At 39.1% G+C, this 24,436-nt stretch overlaps 1 protein-coding gene across 7 annotated transcripts in view; it reads left to right on the top strand.

Moving 5' to 3' along the window:
* Window positions 1-19,631, top strand: part of LINGO2 (leucine rich repeat and Ig domain containing 2) — a 484,582-nt gene extending 464,951 nt beyond the window's left edge. For all 7 annotated transcript variants that reach the window (XM_071424531.1, XM_071424533.1, XM_071424529.1 and 4 more), the window contains one exon: window positions 5,335-19,631. In XM_071424531.1, coding sequence (XP_071280632.1) covers window positions 5,335-7,191 — 1,857 coding nt within the window. In that variant the 3' untranslated portion in view covers window positions 7,192-19,631. The remainder of the gene's footprint in view (window positions 1-5,334) is intronic.
* Window positions 19,632-24,436: the final 4,805 nt, after the last annotated feature.

Here is a 24,436-nt window from a genome sequence, read left to right as displayed (position 1 = left end):
AAGTATCCATCTCGAAGGACTGCATACTGTGCAAGGGGGGGACCCACGCTGGAGAAATTCATCAGAGACTATCTCCCGTGGAAATGACCCCATGCTGGAGCAGGGGAAGAGTATAAGGAGTGACAGAGGAAATGTGATGAACTGACCACAGCTCCCATTTCCCAAAACCCTGCACTGCCATACTGGAAAGGGAGAAAAGATGAAGTGAAGTTGAGCCCAGGAAAAAGGGAAAGGCTGGGGCAAGTGTTTTAAAATTTGAGGTTTTTTCTCACTATCTTACTCTGATTTAATTGGCAATAAATGAAACTAATTTCCTTTGGCTAAGTCTGTTATGCTTGCAATGGTAACTGATGAGTGTTCTCCCCCTGCTTTATTTCAATGTGTGAACCTTTTTTTATACTTTTTTCTGTTCTGTCCTGTTTAGGAGGACGGTGGTAGAACAGATTCAGTGGGCACCCACTGTCCAGTCAGGATCAATCCAGCAAACACTTTTCAAACAGGGAGTTCACTGTGTTCTCAGGATTGCCTGGTAGCATTTAAGTGAATAATAAGTACAAGTCTGTTTTGTCATGCAACATTTAATCCTAGAACATTTATTGAATACAGTATGTTTTTGTAAAGGGGCTTTTAGAATGTAAATTACTAAGTGACCATCAGGCAAAATTGTCATCTCTGATATGATCCACTGGGGTGGATTTTGTCTGAAAGGCTGAGAAAAGGGGTGGGAAAGGTGAGATCAAAACTACCAAGTCAGAGCATCAAGTGATGATAATGCAGCTAATGACAGAAACAGATCTTGTGACTCTCACCTTTTCTGGCTAAAGCTATGTCCCATAAAATGCATACGAGACACAGCATCAGATAGGACATGGAAAGGACCATGGTCAAGTGCAGTCTCGCTTTCAGTTCTAAAGGCTTCAAAATTAGTCTGAGGGAGAAGTGAAAAAATATGTAATACATGCATGATTTGGCACATTCCTATATATATTTAGAATTGCACTGCATTCTAGGACATCATTGGATTTTTTTTTGGTTTTTTTTTAATTATAGTTTTTCAATTTAAAAGCTACAGGGCACTGTACATTCTTGCAAAGCACTTTTGGGAAGATTCAAAGCTTCAGAACTTTTTAAAAACTGATTTGCATTTCAAAGTAGTAGTGGCTGTTTTGGGTGAGATCACACAGAAGTATTAACTAATAACTTTAATAAGCTTTCATAATTGCATAGCTGAACCTTGAATAGGGTCCTCTTTTAAAAAAGAGTATCAGCCAACAGTAACTTGACTCTTGACTTTGGACTTAGAGAACAGAGCCAAAGACAAAAAGAAGGTAATTAGTTTATTTTTATTTTTTTAATAAAAACTCCTTCATATAATTAATTTCCCAGAGTCTATCAAAGCATGACAAATACCCCAGAAAGGACAGGAAAAAAATTTTATATGTTGTCATCCACATTCAAACAAAGAAAAACTCTTAGTTCATAATAATTTATGTTTTTTGAATTTTCATCTAACAAGCTATAATTTTAGAGGACTATTATGTAGTGAAAGGCAGGTCACAGATCAGTAAGACTATACTTCTAGCTTGCCTCTACCTGTGTGTGTGGGTGTGTGTGTGTGTGTGTGTACATACTTGCATTCATACACCTTACTACCCTGTATGTACCACAATGAAGAGAGGGAAGCAAAAAATGACAGTGCCACAGATGTTTAGAGGGAATACCTACACTGGCAAAGATAAAGTATGTAGTGCTGATTGTTTAAGCAGGAAAGAAAGTCATCATGTTCAACACTGACACTAACAATTCAACCCTGTGCCAGTGAAGTCACCAATTAATTAACATCCCACAAGTCTAAAGAAATGCAGAAAATAATTTTTCGTTTCAAGAAATCATCTTGCAGTGAAAAATATTTTTTAATGGCATAATTTCTTTCTTTTTAAAGTAGCATTTTTATTAATGGATGTATAAACAATAAATAATTGTGATCACACTGATATGGAAGGTACTTTACAGATGAAACTGTATATCCTTTCAAAATGTACATAGACTGGAGGCACATGGTAGGCCTAGCTAGTGATGTTATTGGACATGTCCTGAAAATACAATTTTATATTCACTCAATTCAAATGGGGCCATGTGCAATAGATCGTCAAATTCACTCTAGGCTTCTCCCAGAATTTACCTTGTCCCACGTGTTTTACTTGCTAGACCTTTTAACCCTAGCTGGAGATAAGGTTACATTTTTTGCATAATGAAGATGAAGTCATTTTTCCATAAAGCAGTTCAAAGTGAAGGATATAGTCACAGATTTGGTTAGCAGAAAGAATGATAGTATCATCTGGCTCAATATAAATTGTAATAATAATAAATTTAATCTATACTTTCTTCTAACCTGTACTTATTGATCCACCTAATCTTTTTTTTTCTGACTTGATATTTAATACAAATATCAAGTCAAATAATTTATTATTTGTCCTTATTGAAATGTATCCACTCCAGTTTATATCTCAGTCCTGAATCTTGCTTCCCTTCAAGTGCATACACACACATGCATCCACCCTTACAGATAAATATATATCTCATTATCTTTCCACATACCTTTGCAGAAGACTACTGTTAATTTTTGAATTGCTTTTTCTATATTCCAGCCATAGTCAAAAAAGCCTTTTATCATCTTTTATACTGTCTACCTTCTACTTAGTACTCCTCAGAAGTTTTAGTTACCAGGTGGATTGGATAGCTGCAAAAAGTGTTTCATATTTTCACTGTCTAAACCAAACACTCCAGGATGCTCATCTTCCACTGAACCTGTTTACTTTGTGCTTCATACATTATTAGATGGACACAGTAGGAAATGAAATCCCTGTGGGGTAGAAGTATCACTATGAAAGCACTAACTTCACAGACTGAGCTCTGAAAGTAATGATCGGAGCACCCAGAAGCCTCTCTGATCTAAATTCATTGAAAACACCTAACTCAGAATTCCTGTTGGTTTCCAGTTTTAAGCTAGTGCCTAATGAAGTCAAGTTTATCTCTGAAAACCTTTGTCACAGCTGGAGATAACTAGCAATAGTTACTTGCAAGACTACAATTTAAGGGGGAAACTGAATCTCAGTAGGTTGTCCTTCTAGAACAAAGTGGAAATGTGCTTTTATAAGTAATATAATACAGAGTAATTTTCATCCAGTCTCCAGTCTATACATCAAAACCAGCATGCAGTGTGCCTCACATTAATAGTCTCTGCATAGAAGTGTAAAAATGGAAATACAAAACCACATCAGTCAAGAGTGAAATTCTTCCACAGAGTTGTTGTGGGAGGAGTAATATGCACATCATTCATGTCTGGTCAGACAAAGAGCACAATTTATACGAAGTTCCAAGATAGATGCTTTTTCACACAGTTTAGTTTGTAACAGTCAGAGCACAACAGCTGTTTATTTCTCAGTCCAGTTACAACAGTCCAAATGCGTACAATCCAAACCTCAGAGTTCCTGTTTAGAAATTTTTTAGATACAATAAGATCAATAGATCCAAATATCTGCTCTTTTTCTTGTATCTTGAATCTCCACTGTTCTGATCTTCCATAGTCTGAGTGCAACTCTTCTCCATCGGGAAGGATTATTGGGCGAGTTACCACATTCCAAGTTGTGACCATTGCACACCATCGGAGTGCAATGTTGCTGTAGCAGAGTTACTGGTGGGACTTTCTTTTTCATCAGTCTGTGATTTACACAGGACTGTTTTGATGTGCTTCAAAGAGCTTATTTGCTCAAATAGCTGTCTGATTGCCTCATCAATTTAGCTATACCATATTTGTTTAAATGCATTTATCCTCTATGTATGGGAGGATTTCTTTTATGTTACAATCCATGTGACAACACATAGACAAAAAAAATTTGATTCAAATGCAATTTACAAATTTCTTACACAGTATCCAGATGATCCTCAAAGCCCAAAGAGGCAGATAAGTTGGTGGATTCTTAGCTATTGGGTAATTTTGTCATTGTACCTTGGAGCAGATGGGCCATAATCATCTGTGCAGGTCCAAGAGGTAGTTGCTGGTGGGAGTTATTTAAGTATTTTTACAAGTACAATTAAAATGAAGCCCAAATTAAACAATACAGAAAAGTCATCACAAGCCTGAGGCCCATTATAAGGCTTATTAATATTTTGAAGCCTGTATCCCAGCACTATACCTTAGCCTCATCAAGTTGGCTGTACCATAGGAGTTAAGGCACTTCCATGGTCCTTGCTTGCAGTTTGCTTTACTCTGAACATCTCAAACACACCTTCCTTTGATGAACACCTATATCCTTTTCTTCTTCTTCTTTTGAAATGGGTTTGAAATTGTTTGTCTTCATTTAGTAGCTTCTAAGTAGACTTAAAAAAAGTCTTTTGCCTTTGGTGACTAAACCAGAAAAGTGCATTGCTTGGACAAGGGTAGCTACTGTAGTAGAAGGTATCTTGCCTTCTTCTATCCTCATTTTTAACCTGAAGGTAGGAATGAATAAATCCTTTACAAACTGTGATTTTCATTAAATCTGTGGTGCTTCTTTGGACACTGTGCTGCTTAAATACAGACAGCTCATCTTACCTTGTTTTTGTCTTCCTGAAACTAGTTTATATGTCTTGGAAGCACAAAGATGTATTCTACAAACCCTTCTTGGATCTTGGGTTCTAAACAGTCACAAAAAATATCTCTGTGCAGTAAAAAGCAAAGAATCAATTTGACCTATTATAAATTCTAATCAGAGATGCACCAGTTCTTCCTTCCTCATCTGAGCCATTGCGTATGTGTATGCATGAACAAGCTTCATCTCTTTATAACTGTAATATATGCAAAAAATGATAAGAGGAATCTTTTCATTGTCAAAGACCTCCTTTTCTTGATTATAATACATCATTAACATTTGCCTTAAAACACTAATGGGAGGCAAAAGCTTGGTTTCATATCACCTCACAGAAATCCAATGCTGTAAATTTATCGCAAATGCTATAAGCCCTTTTTGCATACTGAATGGTATTTATCTCTGGGTTAATTATAGAACTGTCTTGAGGAAACTTACTGAGATTGAGAAAAGACTGAAAAGTCTTCTACTGTTTGCAGTAGGAAAAGCTGTTTTGTCTTCATCAACATCTGGAGGGAAATGCTGGATACACAAATCCTTTGACTAACCCCATGATACTGAAGTAAAATCTGCTTTATGTAGGTCATGACATTCACAATAGGTTTTATTGATTTGCTCAATATGAAAACACATGCATTTGCTTTGCAATGGTACTGTTCTTTTTCTGCAGACTTAACTTCTCCCCTTTCCCATCCTCACCCCACAGGCCCGTGACGGAGGGTTAGCCCAGATCAGTGGAGTCATGCGTCACAGAGCTCTATCATGCTGGCAGCTGTTCCTGGGTCTGGCTGTGCTGCTTGTCTTCACAAGCCCCACTGCGGGCTGCCCAGCCCGCTGTGAATGCTCAGCACAAAACAAGTCTGTCAGCTGTCACCGAAGACGTCTGATGTCCATCCCAGAAGGCATTCCCATTGAGACCAAAATCTTGGACCTCAGCAAGAACCGACTGAAAAGCGTTAACCCTGAGGAATTCACATCATACCCGTTGCTGGAGGAGATTGACCTCAGCGACAATATTGTCTCCAACGTTGAGCCTGGAGCTTTTAACAATCTCTTCAACTTGCGCTCCTTGAGGCTGAAAGGAAACCGTCTGAAGCTGGTTCCCCTTGGGGTGTTCACTGGGTTGTCAAACTTAACAAAGCTTGATATAAGTGAAAACAAGATTGTCATTTTGCTGGACTACATGTTTCAAGATCTGCATAACCTAAAATCCCTGGAGGTTGGGGACAATGATTTGGTGTACATATCACACAGGGCCTTCAGTGGGCTGCTTAGCCTGGAGCAGCTCACCCTGGAGAGATGCAACCTCACAGCTGTACCAACAGAAGCTCTTTCTCACCTCCACAACCTCATCAGCCTGCATTTGAAACAGCTCAACATTAATGCTTTGCCGGCATACGCCTTTAAAAGACTGTTTCGCCTGAAGGACCTGCAGATAGAGGCCTGGCCCCTCCTGGACATGCTGCCTGCCAACAGTCTGTACGGTCTCAACCTGACTTCTCTATCCATCACAAACACCAACCTGTCTGCAGTACCTTACTCTGCTTTTAAACATCTGGTTTACCTGACACATCTCAACCTCTCCTACAACCCCATCAGCACCATTGAGGCAGGCATGCTGTCGGATTTGGTGCGCCTGCAGGAGCTCCACATGGTGGGGGCACAGCTGCGCACCATTGAACCACATGCTTTCCAAGGGCTCCGATTCTTACGCGTGCTTAACGTGTCCCAAAACCTGTTAGAAACCCTAGAAGAGAATGTATTCCATTCCTCCAAAAGCCTTGAGGTCCTCTGCATTAACAACAACCCTCTGGCCTGTGACTGTCGTCTTCTTTGGATTTTGCAGCGGCAGCCCACCTTGCAGTTTGGTGGCGAGCCACCAATGTGTGCTGGCCCAGACAGTGTCAGAGAGAGGTCATTCAGAGACTTTCACAGCACAGCTCTCTCCTTTTATTTCACCTGTAAGAAGCCCAAGATACAAGACAAGAAGTTGCAGTACCTGGTAGTGGAGGAAGGACAGACCGTGCAGCTGATGTGCAATGCTGATGGAGACCCACAGCCTACCATCTCCTGGGTTACCCCACGCCGGAGGCTGATCACAACTAAATCAAATGGTAGAGCCACTGTGCTGGGAGATGGCACCCTGGAGATCCGATTTGCCCAAGACCAGGACACTGGGATCTATGTCTGTATTGCAAGTAACGCAGCTGGGAATGACACCTACTCGGCCTCCCTGACAGTAAAGGGGTTTACTTCAGACCGTTTCCTTTATGCCAACAGGACCCCTATGTATATGACAGACTCCAACGACACAAGTTCTAACGGAACTAATGCAAACAGCTACTCTCTGGACCTTAAGACAATATTGGTGTCCACAGCTATGGGCTGTTTCACATTCCTTGGAGTGGTTTTATTTTGTTTCCTTCTTCTTTTTGTGTGGAGCCGAGGGAAAGGCAAACACAAAACCAGCATTGACCTTGAATATGTCCCTCGCAAAAACAATGGTGCTGTGGTTGAAGGGGAGGTTTCTGGACCACGAAGGTTCAATATGAAAATGATTTGATGGTATTCTGCTAGCAGTGCTTTTTCTGTGGCATTAAAACCAATTAAAACAGCCTGGCGTGTGGAATTGCTAGGCAGAAGCAGCTTAATGCAGCTGTCAGTGTATCAAAAGGTTATATGAAAATGGAAAGACTATTTGTGGTTATACAACAGAGCCTCCAGACCTTGAGGCAGATGTGTCAGGGCCTTTCATAGAACTGGGAAATTGTACTAACTGTTTGCATTGCAAATATTGGCATTCTGGGGATATCAGCAATGAACCACTGGCTCATGCTCATGGACAATTGTTCAACATTTTCTACTGCTACAAAAGGAAAAGAAAAAAACCTACAGTGTAGGATTTACATACTTAAAGAAAAAGACACATTTGTCTAAACCACACTCAACAATGAAATTTATATCCATATATCTCATTTGGTAAAACTTTGCATCCTCCCTTCTAGTTGGTTCAACACAAAAAAAAATTGGTAGCTTTTTTTTTTTTTTAATCTACATCTATACTGTGTACATTTTGAAGCAATACAAATGAGAGGTTGTACTTTTAGATATCCACCAATACTGACCCAAGTGTGATGTCACCCATCTTTTAACTACCATAAAAACCCAAATTAGATCCTTGTAGTTACTAATTAGAAATAATATAAGATATTTTTCTCCTCATGTAGAAGGCCAGAGCTGAATAGCTGAGAGCAAAACCACTCAACTCTGTCGATCTACTCTTCATATAAATATAAGGCATGTGCCTAGTTTTGATACAGAATGGAATATTTTTTATATCTGTGATATCACACTGGACCAGTTTACTGTAATACAGCCCTGGCTCTCACACAGGGAAGGCAACCCACTAGTCAATGCTGGCATGGAGGAGTTGAGTTCTACCTTGAAGAGAGAGAATCAGTTTTGTTAGCCCTGATATTAATTTCAAACATAATGTTAAAATGTTAATGTGTACTGGGCCAAATAAAGAGTATAATACATTCTGCAGACTCCTTGGGAAATATGGTCATCTTACTCTTTATACAAGTGAATTAAAACATACAAACACTTACTAGGAATGAACTCTTCTCCAATGCCAAATAAACTACAGTTGTTCATGCATAATATGGGGATTTATAATACTAAAATAATGTTTAAAACATGATAGCCTCAAAAAGGCTGACATACTGCCAGATATAATGAACCTCTAGCCACTGTCATTCTCATCTTGTATATTTGTAGATAACACAAAGCTAATTTCCAAGAACAGATTCCTTAGCTATTCTTGATGCCATTTTAATAACAATGTGGTTATGTTTCTTTCAGGGGCAGTATCTTAGAGCAAGAGGGGCAAGTTTTTCCAGATTTTAGGAATCTTTTTAAGTGGAAAGAAGACAGAAGTGGAACATTAGTTCAGTACAAGTAACCCTTTGTTTGTTTTATGTTTCCAAAGAAATCTTCAAAAGACTGAGAAGTGAAATTTTATTCTTTATCATAAGTACCATGATTTTATTTTTAAATCCTCAGCAATTGCAAGAAGCAAAGTTGTTCAGCCACCTCTCAAGTTTTCCACCAGTTACAAGCCATAGGTTTGTCATACATGGTTGATAGCAAATACCATTTTTAAATGATTGGCATAATCTGGAGAAAGGATGACAATTAGTATATCTATGTTTAACCAAGATGAATATGAAATATTATAAGACAGAACCTTCAGTTTAATGTGATTGAAGAGCCTGTGTTCAATCTTAGATTTCGGCATTTTGAAACCAAAATCAGGCTGACATGATAGGATGCAAGTGCTTCTAATATTAGTATTCACATTCTTTGCAGAGATTTTATAAGCAGGATAAAAAGTCTCCCACTTCTATCAAGGGAAATGTGCCAAAAGTTGTAAAATCCAGCTGTGCTCCCCAGAGGTACCCATAACTTAACTGCAGGACCCAAGGCTAGGCAGTTTTGAGAATCTCTTTTTTTAGTGGTTGATCATTGGTTGCCTCGTTGCTTCATTTTATATTGTCAAACTGAGGAGGTTGCAAGGGTTCATAGAATTTTTTTCATTTAACTTGGCTTTAAGTTCAGAGTTGGGTTTTCTTGCTTCCTTTTCTTTTATGCTCTGAGCTAGATAGTTGAAGATTTATGGACATGCTTGATAACAATACTCTTTGTTCTATGACATTTGTAGAACATTAATAAAATGGAACAACCCCTGACTAAATTCTAACACCAGGGAAATTATTTTTGTTGACATAGTAACCACTGCACTGAAGTCCAAAACTCTACTGTACCTTAATGCGGGCAGTTAAAGAAACAAATGGGGATAAAACAAAATGTTTCTGAACTGTCCCTTGAAGACATTTGCATGTGCCTTTCCCTTGTAATTGTAATTTTTTCCAACTAGTTATCTATTGCCCCTGCAGTCATTTCATGTTAAATGTTAAAATCAGTGTTAGAAGCAAAAATTTACCTAACTTCTAGACATTTTCAGCTGATTTCTTCATATTAAATTACACAATAAAAAAAATAATCTCAAAAAGCACCACCCTAGAAAACATGTACTTTTAGGATTAATTATGAGTTGCTGTATTCCCCTATTCCTTTGGAATGACTCTAAGAAGTGATTGCAGTTAGTGCACTGCAAGGATTTGTGAGCAGAAATGTGCTTAGTTATCTATGTGAATGTGTGCTGGTGATGGAAATCACCCCTTGCTGTTGCTGAGCACCGCCTTGCAGAGCTGTCAGCGTTCTGTGTATTGCCTTGAGTTCAGTCAGTATTCAGTTTTTCAGAATCAGTGTTCGTTCCCTGCCTCTAGCAATGTTCTACTTTTTGCAGCCTACTTATTTCAGCATGGACTTAACAAGGCATATGGCACCTCCTAACAGAAGTGAGGACAGCAAGACTGAGAGACACTTTTGTCTTGCTCCACATAGTCTCCTTCTTATTTATTTGTGGGACACATACTAACTACGGCTCTTTTGGGTGAATAAGGAATACAGTGTCAAAGTCAGACCCAGACAAGCACCTTTTTGGCAATTCTTTTAAGAACAGTGGCTGAATGCTTACCCTGCCTCTTGAAGGAGTCAATTCTCTGCTAGAGATCATGGAGATGCACCACAGTTTATTTTACTGCAGGGGAGAAAAAGGACTGGGCTGTGAGAAGGCATCTGACCCACGTGGCTCCCCTATCATATATTCAGAAACAGGTTGGTAGTGCATACCTGGCACTAAAAGAGAAATCAAAGGTTTTAACCTACCTCTGACTTGTATACTGGCTGGTCTCCATGCTGACAACAGCCTGAATTTACCTGGCAGCCAGTGCAACAAAACTGAGGAGCAGCAATAGTTCTGCAAAAAAGGAGAAAACTGAAAATATCCGAACAAGCATAGGAACTTGAGAAAACAGGTACTAAAATATCCTTGTCAATAACTCCTATAAGAGCAATGCCTGGGCCTCTCACAAATATGTTTTGAAGTCCACTTACACAGATCAGTATGAAGATAAGAACAGATGAATGTACAAGTGTTTACAGAATAACGGTGAATCACAGAATCATTTAGGTTGGAAAAGACCTTCAAGATCATCAATTCCGACCTTTGACTGATCACCACCCTAACAACTAGACCATAACACTATGTGTCACGCCCAGTCATTTAATGAACAGCCCCACGGATAGTGTCTCCACCACCTCCCTGGGCAGTCTATTTCGAAGCTTAAACACCCTTTCAGTGAAGAAACTCTTCCTGATGTCCAACTTGAATCTCTTCTGGTGCAGCTTGGGGCTATATCTCCTCCTCCTGTCACTGGTTGCCTGGGAGAAGAGGCCGACCCTCACCTGGCTACAACCTCCTCCAAGGGAGATGTAGGGAGTGATAAGTTTCCCCTGAGCCTCCTTTTCTCCAGACTGAACACCTTCAGTTACCTCAGCTACTCCTCGTAGGACTTACACTGTAAGTCTCTCCTAGCTCTGGCTCCTCCCTAGCTCTGTTGCCCTTCTCTGGACACATTCCAGCACCTCAATGTCCTTCTTGTAGTGAGTGGAAAAGGACTGGACACAGGACTTGAGGTGTGACTTCACCAGTGCCAAGTACAGGGGGACAATCACTGTCCTGCTGGCCACACTATCACTGATACAGGCTAGGACACCATTGGCCTTCTTGGCCATCTGGGCACACACTGGCTCATGGTCAGCTGCTGTCAGCCAGCACTCTGCTGGGCCACTTTCCAGACACTCCATCCCCAGCCTGTAGCTCTGCATGAGGTTGTTGTGACCCAAGGACAGGATCCAGTGCTTGGCCATTTTGAACCTCATTCCATTGGCCTTGAGCTATTAATCCAGCCTGTCCAGATGCCTCTGCAGAGCTGTCCTTCCCTCCAGCAGACCAACACTCACATCCAACTTGTTGTCACCTGAAAGCTTACTGAGGGAGCACTCCAGATCATTGATAAAGATATTAAACCAGATTGGGCCCAATCCTGAGCCCTGGGAACACAACCAGTGACCAGAAACCAACTGGTCGTGGCAGCATTCGCTTTTCTTTGGGCCTTAAAAACTTCAAACAGTTTTTAATCTAGCCCTTTTCCAAGCCAGTTAAACTTTCCTTGAGTTAAAGAGAACATTGAAGCAATGTACACAGAAAAGGGTTTTTTTGCTATGATTTGCAAAAAAATCATTTGCAAGCAGCACCCCACCTCAGCCTTATTTTTAAGTTTTGAGTTGGTTCTCTGTTTTTTGTCCCTTCTTCTTTCTTCTTAACTTTGCAACTTTCTTTGCAGAAAGGCTTTGTCCATTAAAACATAATGTTAGATTCAGACTGGGAAGCTGCTTTTACCCTTTGTAGCCACCTTATTATATATTCACACATGCTTCTAAGTGCCAGCACAGGTAACAGCTCCTGATACAACTGAACAGGAGACACCAAGGCCCCTAGAGAACTGCTGATCTCACTGGACATTTTTTAACTGAACTTCATTTCAGCTGGCTTCATTATCATACTGCCATTCAAGGTTTCCTTTATTTACTTAAATGGTAGCTATCTTTTTTTCCTTATTTGCTTAATTTTGATTTTGCATCACCTATGACAGCAGCAATTATAACACCATGAAGAAAATTAAGAAATATTATACATTACATCCTCAGCACAACAAATTATAATTTAGGCAGATGAAATAACATAAGAAGTCAGCATTAATATTTAATAGAAAGTCATATATAAACTTTGTAATAGAAGAAAAAACTGGCAAGGAGATTACTGAGGTATGTAGGCCATGTTGCAACTGAATCACATCTAAGATGTGAAACAGACTTTTATACACCATACCTGGATATCTGGTTTTGACATTAGACTTTCCCAGAAAGACTCTCAGGATGTGTGAATGTCAGATATCTGCATTTAACCCATGAAAAGACAAAGCATTGGCTGGAAATCCAAGTGAGCCAGCAATTTCTGGCTGCCCAAGGACAACAGCAGCTTCCAGCAAGGATAGACAAGAAACTATAATCATGCAGTTATTTTGCTTTATTCACTACTGCATCCTGTGACAATACAGTCCATTAGCCACCAATAAAATGCACAGTCCTTACTCATTTTTCTTCACAGGAGGCAACATTTGCATAATAGGCTACAGTCTGTTCCACCTCCACTTAGAGCAGTGAAACATTCAGCAAGAAGTGAGGAAGAGGAAGCCCCTTCTGACCAGCTTGCTAATAAGTTTTACTATTGAATGGTCCTAGTCTACCTGGGGCTATCACGATGGCTGTTTGTCCATTCCCATCCTCTGCTCACCATGTGGCTTGGCGTGGAGTAGTAGGGAAAATAATATACAGTCAAGTCCTCCTCACTGAACTGTAATTCTGATGAGCAGCACAGCAGTAGTGTCTTATAAATCTCGGTCTGCTGCAGATGATCCATGGTTTTGCCATAAAACCACATGTGGGAAAAAAATGGATACATGCTTTCTGATCTTCTTTCGGTATCCTGTGTGATTGACTGCTCTTTGCGCTAAAAAGAACCAGGAAAGAAGAACTAAAAGCTCTCATCCAGTAATTTAAAACTCAATTGTGTCTGAAGGAGTTAAAGGAACATCTTTAGAAATGTCAAAGGGCCTGATTGCTGGAGAATGTTTCAAGAAATGAATGAGATTTTTCAAGTTAGCCAAGCAATTTGGATGCCCTGTTCTTATTATCTGTAATAAGGATTAAAATCTCAATTTTCCTTGGCAGCTTAGAAGAATCACAGTTATTTCAGAGACACATGCTCCTTTTGTCTGTCTCCTTGTTCTGCTCAATTCCCTTCTCGATTTCCGATGACTGTGATGCCAAAGGAAGATCTCTGGATTAGGTTAAATTTCATTGAATATTCACATGGCTTTTGAAATCTAAATCTTAAAGCAGGATCCTAAACCTTCTTCAAGCCAAAAATAAAAGTAAAAAAGAAAGAAGTTTGAGTAAACCTCCTCTTGTAAATTAAATAAATCAAATTTTGTGAGAATCCTGCTACTAAGATAGCTACATGTGAAAAGCCATCTGCAGGAATTTTTTGGGGTTTGGGGTGTTTTTGTTTTGTTTTGCTCTGTTTTGTTTTATCTTTTTCACTAGAAGCAGGTGGTTGGGTATAAAGCCAGTTGGAAATAAAAATCTGTATTTATAGCATAGCAGAATGAGGAAAAAGATGGCATAGTCAATAAAATGCTCCATGTTATTTCAGCTTAAATTGAAAGATGTTTTCATATTAAAATAGGTTATAGATACATACAAAAGGACAGACTTTTGCCTCATAATTTGATTTTCTGTATTTATTTAACTGTACCAAAATTGTCATGAAGCAGAACTGTGGCAGTAAGAGACTGAAAACAGATTTTCTGCTCTAGTCAGGCAATATAAATCAGGAGAAATCCTCTTGACACCATTCTGTTGGTCCTGGTTACACTCAAAACTTGACAAATTAATCTATGTTTTTTGATTTCTACTAAGCAGGCTGCAGTGGACAATAAGCAGAACTTATGTATTAATTATTTCTCATCTTGTGGCATCTTGTGCCTTTTATTCTGGATTACGTTAATATTTACACTGCTAGCACAGCAGCAGAACATGAAAATATACATTCTGGGAAGAGAAGGATAAAAGGAAAATGGAAATCTCTGACCTTGAAGAAGTCTGCCTATTTCTACTCATGGCATTTGCAAGTCAGAAACATCACCTCCTCACACTTAAGGCCAAGAACAATGGCTTTAAAGCATTGTGCATAGGCAGCTGCACAGGCATCTATGAAGACGATGGTCAACTTTTAGTACACATTTTAGTAATTTTGGTCTTTCAGAAAACAAAATATTATTGCTTCTTAAAGAATTCATTTATGTCATTTTGATACTAAAAGTAAACACTTTGGCTTCATTACACTGGGCACTGTATAAGTAGGAAGTAAATTATAACACTGATCTGTTGAGCTTACAGCCATATAGTAGGAAGTTGGCTTTTGAGCAAGTACACATGATAACAAGTCTCTCACTGTTTGTTGAGGGAATGCCATAGTGCAGATATATTAAAATATCATCACACTGAAATCTGTTTGCAAGCACATGTAGTTCATATGTACATGTTTGTGTGTGGAAAAAAATAGTTATATTTGTTTTGTTCCTTTCTTATTTCAAGTATTAAATGTATATTGTTTTTAAAAAGTGACAAGTTTAACATGAAAAATTGTGCTGTAATTTATTTTGATATATGATCATGAGTATGGATTGGAAATGAAACAGCCTTGCTGTCATGATCCATGAAGCACGTGACAATTCAGGTTTGTCCATAAGTTTGCTTCATGTTTGAGCAAAATATGCAAATATAATGGAAAAAAAAAAAAAAAAAAAGCGCTTTGTTGTCAAGACAGTTGTCCTGAATGTCATTTTAAAAGTTACTTTAGGGCTTATGTCATGATGTGTGTCATACTTATCCACAATGAAACCCAAATAAATAATTCCATGGAGTGGCAAAATTTACTTGCAAAAGTGAAGAAAATTTACATTGTTTTCCCTATTGTGGCTGATCACTTTTTTCCCCAAGGTGTAGTGTAGAAAACTAACACCAGAAAAATACACTTTCCTTACAGAGGTCCTTAGTGCTAGGTCTTCACAACAGGCTAACTTTTCAGGCCTACCCCTCTTGAACTGAGAATCTGAATGAACACAGTGAGAAAGAGAAGACTCTGGCAGGTATTTTTCAGCTACTCACTCTCCTCCTTCATTGTATGAAGCCCTCAAACACAGAGAAAATACCTAGGTCTCATTCAGATGCGTATTGGGATTTATTATCCGTACAAACTATCAGTCAGGCTGTGTCCTCACTTTTACTCATGCAGTGTGTTCAGGTAACTGATGGGCATACCAATCAAGCGGATGCTGGAGGAAGAAAAGCATGGCACTTAACAGCACCACAGAGAGAACAGCAGAAAGATAGATTCCACCAGCTGTGTCACTTGGGAGGCAGCAAATACTGAAAATCTGCATTTGAAACATGGTTACTGGGGAAATCACCAGTATTCAAACGCCTCTGTAATTACAAAAAAATTAAGTGGTGGAAAGTAGATTCTGCTGAGGTTGAAACCTATTTCAACCCCCTGAGACTTGCCACAATCTACCAATCCTTTATCAGAGATCAGCTTTGAAGAAGGATGCAGGCTGTAATCTAAACTATTGCTACTCCTATTTTTCCACAGTTAGATACTTTTACCAACAGCAATTTTTTTTATGGTTTCTGGGATAATCTGAATTAAGATTTATCACCCGAATACCCATTATACTCTAATCTAGGGTCCTGTTCTCTAGAATGGAAAACAGTTACTACCTCAGGAAAAGAAGAAGCAGCTTGAAATCCTGATAGATTGCTAGGAGCAGAGACAGACAGGGGCTGAATCTGAGCTCTCCTATGTCCCCTGAAATATGTCTTATCCTCCTGCATTTGCATTTGACACCCCCAAAAGATTTTGACTGATTTACACCACTGTACCCTCCTCTGGAGCAGAATGTCAAACGCAAATGCAAATTGTCAGAGAAACTTTACTATTCATTTTATTACAGTAATCTACTTTATTTATAATATTTTTAATCTGATTGGCAGTCAAATGTACTGCAGTACTGCCTTCAGTATGACATGAAAAAAGAGCCATTTCCCCTACCACTGCACAGAGAACAGCAGTTTATCTCCAAAGGTTCCTCCATCCTAAGATTACTCTATATCAAGAGGTAGAACCTATTCCTATATCACAAGATCTATTGAGCAATTTCCAGCTCTTACAGTAGAAGCAGCTACTAGTTTTCTCCATGATAACCAGGTAGAGAAAAACACCATCACATCAGGCAATCACTGACGTATTCATTAAAATTAAGAAAAAAAAAATTAAAATTTATTAATAACTACTAATAGACAAACACACTTTAGATTTTTAAAAGCATACAAAATTTTCTAAGGCAATCACTTTCAAAAATTTTTAAGAATATTTATATTATTGCACATCTACTATACAGGATTTGCCACAGAGTTATTAGCCCTATATTGGATAATGTAGACATGTTTAAATAAACAAATCTTGGCATCCAAAGTTTATTTTAAGAAATGCCTGGGTTTAATATTTTAGTATTTTTAAAAGCTGATGGGAAATTGAAAATCCCAATACCTACCAAGTAAACTCAATTCACAGAGACTGAGTTATTCTCATATAAGGGAATGCTCACAGTGAATTTTCTGCATCATAAAACTTTCCCACGTACAGCTGTAGATGACGTGCTATTAAAAAACAAAAAAAAGGGTTTTGTTCATCTCTGGTACTATATGAAACTGGAGGAGAGGATGGTAATTCATGCTGGGAAAGCACAAATAAAGTGTGAAAGTGCTGGATTAAGAAACACAGAGTTATTGCAAAGGAACTGGCCTTTCTGTCTACTCAGGCTCAGTAGCAGTCTGGGAAATTTAGTCTAAATTCCTTCTTTCATAAATACAGAAAATTCCTCATTTTCCCTCTCTTCTTGGAAAGTTAAATTTCAACCTTAGTAATCAATGGGAAATGAAACACAGTAAGAAGTTAGTAAAATGCAGGACTGGATAGTAAACATGAATAGAAATTAAAACGTACCTAAAAACTATGTTACATTGGTACTTAGCACATTGTCTAATAATTCTGGAATTATTTTGGTTTGCAGGATCTGGTTTATTAATTAATAGCTAGGAGATTCATTCAGCTAGTTAATGCTGTAATCACCAGCTGGAATATCTTATTTACCTCATCAGTCCCTAAGTGGAAGTTATATTTTTCTGAGCTATTTTCCAATAACTTTCCTATTTATATTACTCAAAAGCACAAGTGATGGAGAGCACACTTATTTTATTATCGGAAGACAATGATAACAAATTTAATCTATTACTTTTGCTAAGAGACCTCTTTGCTGTTTTTACAAAGATTAATAGTTTACATCCTTATCAAAATTATTGTTATCATTAAAGCCAAACATCTCACCTTAAGAATCTATTGACTTTTTTGCATCTGTGCAGTGCACCAGTACTAAAGCACTGCAAAAAACATTGTGCTTTCACATTGAACAGGCATGCCATGAAGAGGGGTTAGAGGCAATGCAGCCTTCTGAGTTGCAGAAACATTTGCATTTTAATGGGCCTTATTGAATTTTTGTTGGCTTTTACAGGTTTGGCAGACTGTCACATTTTGTTAAAGGATATCAGATCATCCTTTCCTGGCTTGGAGAAGGCATAGCATTCAGTTTATAACACAAACAGAAGGCTGCAACTCAGGATTTCTTAGCTGTAATCAAAACCGTGGGCCTCTAACTCTTTGGAGAATACAATAATAGTTACCTTTCAAAAGGATGATTCTAGCATTTTCCTAAGGGTTATAAAGCCAAGCAGTTATAGTTCACCCATACCTGTGTGAGGAATGAAAATTTTGATGGAGGTTGGTACCAAACAAAGAAAATCTTTTTTAAGAAATGCAAGCCCTGCTGCTCAAAGTGCTCCAGAGGAGTGCTCCTCTTGGCAAGGTGGTGACAGCAGTGGTTTGCCCTGTGGTCAGCCTTTCCAACAGTTCTAAATTAAAGGATCTTGCAGAGCAGTGGCAGTGTATGAAAGAAAATTGTCATGAGAGATGCACACCAACTAGATGCTGACTTTTATGCAGTTCAGTGGTATATTGGATGAAAGGACCTCTTAATGCCTCACTTAATTAGTGGGTTTGCAATGCTTGAAAAACATTTTTATCTCCTAAAGCATCTACAAAATTTGTGTCTTTGCCTTTGATTATAGATGAGAAATGCTGAAATGAATGCAAAACACACACCGATTGTCAAGTGTCACACCAAGCACTCAGACTACTACAAAAATATTTCAGTTTCATCCTTATACAAGACTAACAAAACTAAGTCCCACAATTTCTCCACTCTCTAATCCAAGTTTCTTGAAAGAAAACTAGTATTTCCACATGTTTCCCAGGTCTTTAATAGATAAAGTAACAAGGATACACTTTTCAAATTACTGCTGCCAGTGTTTATCGCAGGGAATTTGTCCTGACACAACTCAATTTGCCACAACATTGAGTTGTGGCCAACCTCATCTTCATCTTTTAATCAAGATTGTTTTGCTTATACATGAGCCAAACATTTGGAACTTCCCCATTCCCAGCTTCTGCTTTAGAACTGAAGCCAGAAGATTTTGCTGTGAATGCCAGTGAAGTACGTTTGATAGTTAATGGTTACAGCCTTGCATCCAGCAGTCATTGGGAACTATTTCTGAGGTATGGGCCTCTCTGGCATGATTAAAAGTAGCAACTACTCCCTGGGAAGAAGATTAACCAGTACCTCCATTTTATTTTTCAAGACCTCCATCAGCTTTCAGGACAATGGAAGGTGTGTGTCCAAGTCATTTAGAACTGAAGGAAATATTTGCTGAATGTGCTTGTCATCTTAGAGAACTGCATAAACAAGGCATGTGAGAAACCAATTTGTCCTTTAAGGGTTAAATTACTGAAGCAGAAATCTAAAATGCTGCAAATAAAAGGAGGTATGTATTAAAAAGAATACCTCTGGTAGGTTTTACACTGTAAGAATGAAAGTCAGAAACATGAGTAAAAAGTGAACTCGTTGATGAGAAAATTATTTTTTCAATGTAATAAAATGCTCCCTTCAGAGAGGAGGATCATAAAATACATTTCCTCCAGTATTTAAACACAAGGATTCTCCTCTCTCCTCGTTCAAAGAGGAGATCTACAAACCACCTCATTTCAGTACAAATACTTTCTTAAAATGCATTCTGTTATGTTCAAAATATCAACCCTTCCTGGATTTTCAACAGCTGTTGTAATTGTTTTTCATAGAAATCGATTTTAATTGTAACACTGTTCTGCTACAAGCCTATTGTCTGTGTCCTTCTGAATTGTCAATTACCTAAATGAAGAAATAAAGGCTTGAAAGCGCATTGTTGTAATTAATTTCTATGTTTAAATTATCTAATCACAAAACAAAGTTATGAATTTCATCTATTGAGGCACAAAGAATACTTTCCTTGAAAAATGAAAGAAAAAAGATAAAAAATAAATATAGAAATCCACTACTGGTTCACTTGTGGTTTTTAAGACAAAAGTTTAAGGTTGTCATTCCAGTCCTCTTCTACACTTTTGGAAATATGCATACAATTTTTAGTGAGTATATTGCTTTTAAAGAGAAAAGGTTTTTCTTAAATAGTCTAATAAAGTTGCTTTTCTGCATATACAATCTAGTTTCCCCCAACTAGTATAGTATGTGCCATGAAGAATCATTTCTCAGACTGTCCTTGTCACACACTTTCCAAGCAGGGTGTGATTGGTAAGTTCCACATGTTCTCATTGAGTCTCAGGACCATTAAATGTATGAATTTAATGGTGCCTTAAATGTATGAATTTAACAGTGCCTTCTTCCCAGGCAAGTGTGGGCAGATGGGTCTGGGTGCTGAGGAGCTGCTGATCCATAAATTTTAAATGGTCTTTTCCACACTTCAAGCCCTTTTTCTGCTGTCCACTTCTGCTTTTATGCTCATCATTGCCAAAGAAGAGACACATCTGCCTCCACAGGTGGAAACAATTTTTCTTTGCTGTGGAGATGAACATGCCCTCAGCATGTGTTCTGTTAAGGTGCTTATAGCTATGGGCTCTGGTTTTGTGCTGATGTTTGGCTTCCAGACAACAGCTGGAACAGTTCCAATGGCAACCAGCCTATGTGGAGGACTGTAGAGTGGCATGAATAGCAGACAGGATCACCTGAGGCACAGACAAGCCTTGGGACATGTGTATTTGTGAGCTACCAAGTGGTATCTAACAGCAACAAGAGGAAGTAAATGCCAGAGGCGTCTAACAGGGCTCTGGAACAACCCAGCCAAGTCCTTGGTGACAAGCACAAAACATTAATTCTGAGAAGAAGACTAAAAAATTAGAGAAGTGCCCTTCAGGAAGCCCCAGCAGAGTGAGCACTTCTGCCACGGCCCATTGCAACAGACCAAAATGATGAACTGAACCACACTTGGCACTCACCCCCAGGCACTGGCAGAGTGTGTCCAGCCTGGTTCAGCCTGAAATCTGCTAATTGTGTGTATAACACCTGGACAGTCGAGTGTGCCTTTGGTTGGTGCTGATTCTTGCTTCAGGGGCTGTGGATGGCAGCTCTTTATGCCCACCCCCAGAGATGCTCCCTGAGTTTGCCTGGCCCTTCCTGGCACAGGCAGCAGGCATTGCAGGGTGATATGGTGGCCAATAGGAAGCCAGACTGCTCCCTGTGAGCACCTGCCTAACCCATCAGGTTCTCAGTGCAAACTGCAACTGACTTCAGAGCGCAGCACAATGCCTGCCGCAGAGGCAGCTGGCAAGAGCTCCCAGGCACCCAAAAGCCCACAGATGTCATCACCCCATGGCCTCCCTGGCATCCTCTCCACATCATACACCATTCCCAGTGGGCAGGGGACTGCTGGGACTGCTGACCCAGAGCTGCAGTGGGTGACCTCCAGCATGATGGCTGGGCAGTCCTTTTCCACAGCCATCCTGATATTTTCAGTCTGATGTTTCAGCTGGAGCTCAAAGAGTTCTGTGAAGCCAAATAACAATTCACTGTTTGTATCTCAGATCTTCCAGCCAGTTAACGCTGGTGCTCTTTAAAAACCTCTTGTAAAATTTCTGCCTCTGTTGCAGAGATAAGTACTATCTCAATAATCCCCATAGATATTCACTGCTAAGAAGTGATACCTTTCCACCAAGAAAAGAAATTGTGGCTTTGGAGTACTATAAAGGTAAATGACAAAGATGAACTCAAACAGACCTGTGAAAGAAATAATTTTACAGCACAGAGGCCCAGAGCAAGTTGGAACACAAAGGTCAACTAGAGTGAGAACAATCAAAGCCAAGCGTTCTGTGCCCCAGAACAAGGGATTGTAAAAGATATATCCTCTTGCTGTTATGAGCATGCTGGAGGTTGTCAAGTAACTGCATATTTCTTTGGTCTATGTGTATCACAATATTTTTGAAGCTGGTGGGATTTTATGCCAGTTAGATAAACAGAATTATTGGATTTCACAAAAACAAGAGTGACAACACAGCCCTTGCATCCAGCACACAACTAATACAGTTAAAGCCCTTATCACCCACAAATATTCACCCTGCACCTCTGCTTGAGGTTATGCACAATTTTCTTCCAGAAAAGATTGTTCTTTAGAAGATCAAGATTTTATAGATATATTTTTAATATCAGGAATGGTAATGAGTGCAATTGCAATACTGCAACAGTTTTCTGTTACAGCTTAAATCAGGGCTAAGAAGGCAGTATATCGGATTTCTTAATTACCTTTTTAGTTACAGCTTGCATTCTTGTGGGGACATCTCAGAAATCAGCCAGGTCTTTCCTATCCAGGACTGAAACACAATGGTGGAAGAGGGTTTTTTTTGTTAATGTTCTGTCTTGTAATTCATACATTTTCCTGTGTTTGATAGGCTTCATTGTTGCTGTTTCCTCCCTTTGAATGAACTTTACAGGAAAATTATGAGGAAATATTAATTTTGTTTGTACATTTTTAGATAAAAGCATACTCTAGATTAAATACAGGCAGTCACAGTCTTTAGCAGTAGCTCTTTACAGATTTGTCTTCTATAGATATATGGCTGGCTTCCTCATGACAGGTCACATAGAACCCTTATTCTAGAAAGGATCTAATACCATGCAAGGAAGTCCTTGCTTTTATGCAGGAATAACATGCCTTAATTTAATTTTTACATTTCTTTGGCTTTCAGCAGCCAGAATCAGGAAATCAGCCTCCCTTTTGAAAGATCAATATGGGTGTTTTGGGGTTTTTTTTATTTGATTGTTTGTTTGGTTTTGTTTTGTTTGGTTTGGTTTTTAACAAGAAAGTAGTCAGTTTTGACGAGAAGACCATCACATTGCACTCTGGATGCACCATCTTAGCAAACGCATATAGAGAAGAAACTTCAGCCCTTCTCAGAATGCTCTAACACGCAGCAAGGCAATTAACCATGCTTGTACCCCAGTCAACTTCTCAATATGAATTCTGAGAGAAGCAATACACACCACTTGTTTGCTTGTTTCACAGCCAAGTCTCCCACCACTATCTTTCCTCAATCCCAAATACCCATTTCTATAATACTCATTGGTCCAAGCCAATAACTTTCTGTTGCCTTCTGGTGCACTCCCATCACTGAGTGAAAATGATCTTTTGCTGATAGCAGCCTCATTTCCCATCATACTGATTCCTCTCCACAATTTTGTTTTGCATTTTTCTCCTTGCCTTTTATGTTGTCTGTATGTTGTGTTCCGAAAGAATGTGATTCTTTTGTTTAGAAATTCATTAATATTCAGAGTTTGTGCACTGTACAATGTGCTTATTAAGTAATGAGCACATAGCATGCAGAACTCCCACTTTCTCTCTTGCATTAGTTAGAGGTGGTTGTGGCAAACATTAGTAAATTAAATAAAATTTTTATTACATATTCACCACATATGCCTTTGAAGCCTGTACATGTTGTGCCATGAATGCATAACTAGCACAGAGGGCACAAACCAGAATTCCACAAGCCTTTCTTTGGGACTTTATGACACCTTTGACTATAAGAAAAAGCTCACTTATCTCCAGTCAGCAAGAAATTAAATTGAATGAATGTCAAATAAACTAGAGGGGTAAAAAAAAACCCATCAACTTCAGCCAGAAATGGAGAGAGAATATCTCACAGAAATAGTCTTTCAGACACCAAGGTCACTGCAGAGGAGAGAGGAAGTGTCCTGGTGCCAGCATTAAGATTCCCCTGCAGCCATGCTGAATGCCACATTGAGACAGCTGTGCCCCTGAAGCCCATGGAGATCCACAGGGATGCAGAGATCCACCTGCAGCCAATGGAGAACCTTACAGTGGAGCAGGTGGATGCCTGAAGGAAGCTGTGACCACTCATTGCCACAGACTTCTGTCAGAATCTGTGGCCTTGTGGAAAGATGACCCCACACTGAAGCATATTTGCAGGCGGGATTTGTGACTTCACAAAAGACCCCACAATGGACTGTTACAGAAGTTCATGAAGGACTGTGGAAATGACTCACACAGAAAAACTAATAGGACTGTGTCCTGTGAGAAGGGACCCCATGCTGGCAGAGGGGATGGCTGTGAGGATTCCTCTCAGTGAGGACAAGGGACCATCAGAGATACAAGGTGAACTGACCACAGTCCCTCTTCCCTACTTCAGTGCTGGAAGGCAGCAGATAGAGAAAATTGGGAGTAAAATTAAGCCTGGAAACAAGGGAGGGATGGGGGGGATGACGTTTTTACTAGGTTTACTTCTCGTTATCCCATTCTGTTTGATTGTTAGTAAATTCAATTTATTTCCCCAAGATGAGTCTGTTTTGCCCATGATGGTAATTGGTGAGTGATCTCTCCGTTCGTTTCTCAACACACAAGCCTTTCATTATATTTTCTTTCCCTGTTCAGAAGAGGAGGTGAGTGATAAGAACACCTTTGGTGGTCACTTGGCATCCAGCCAAGTTCAAAGCTCGGCAGAGAAAATCCATCAAATTATCTTATAATGTATTACGATTGAAATCAGTACAGGATCATTTTTGTTTACCTGAACAAACCTTAGGAGATTCACTCATTACTGGTTTCTCTTCTCATTGCTCAGCACTCCCCTACTTCCTTACACAGAACTGTAGCCACAAGTGGCATTTTACTTCTCCATTGATTTAAAATAATTCCTTTGTTTTAAT

The sequence above is a fragment of the Agelaius tricolor genome, unplaced genomic scaffold (assembly GCF_023055355.1).
Source record: "Agelaius tricolor isolate 1412-34295 unplaced genomic scaffold, bAgeTri1.0.p SCAF_4, whole genome shotgun sequence".
Lineage (NCBI taxonomy): Eukaryota > Metazoa > Chordata > Aves > Passeriformes > Icteridae > Agelaius > Agelaius tricolor.
The sequence above is the reverse complement of the archived record's forward strand: the minus strand, read 5'-3'. Positions and strand labels throughout refer to the sequence as shown.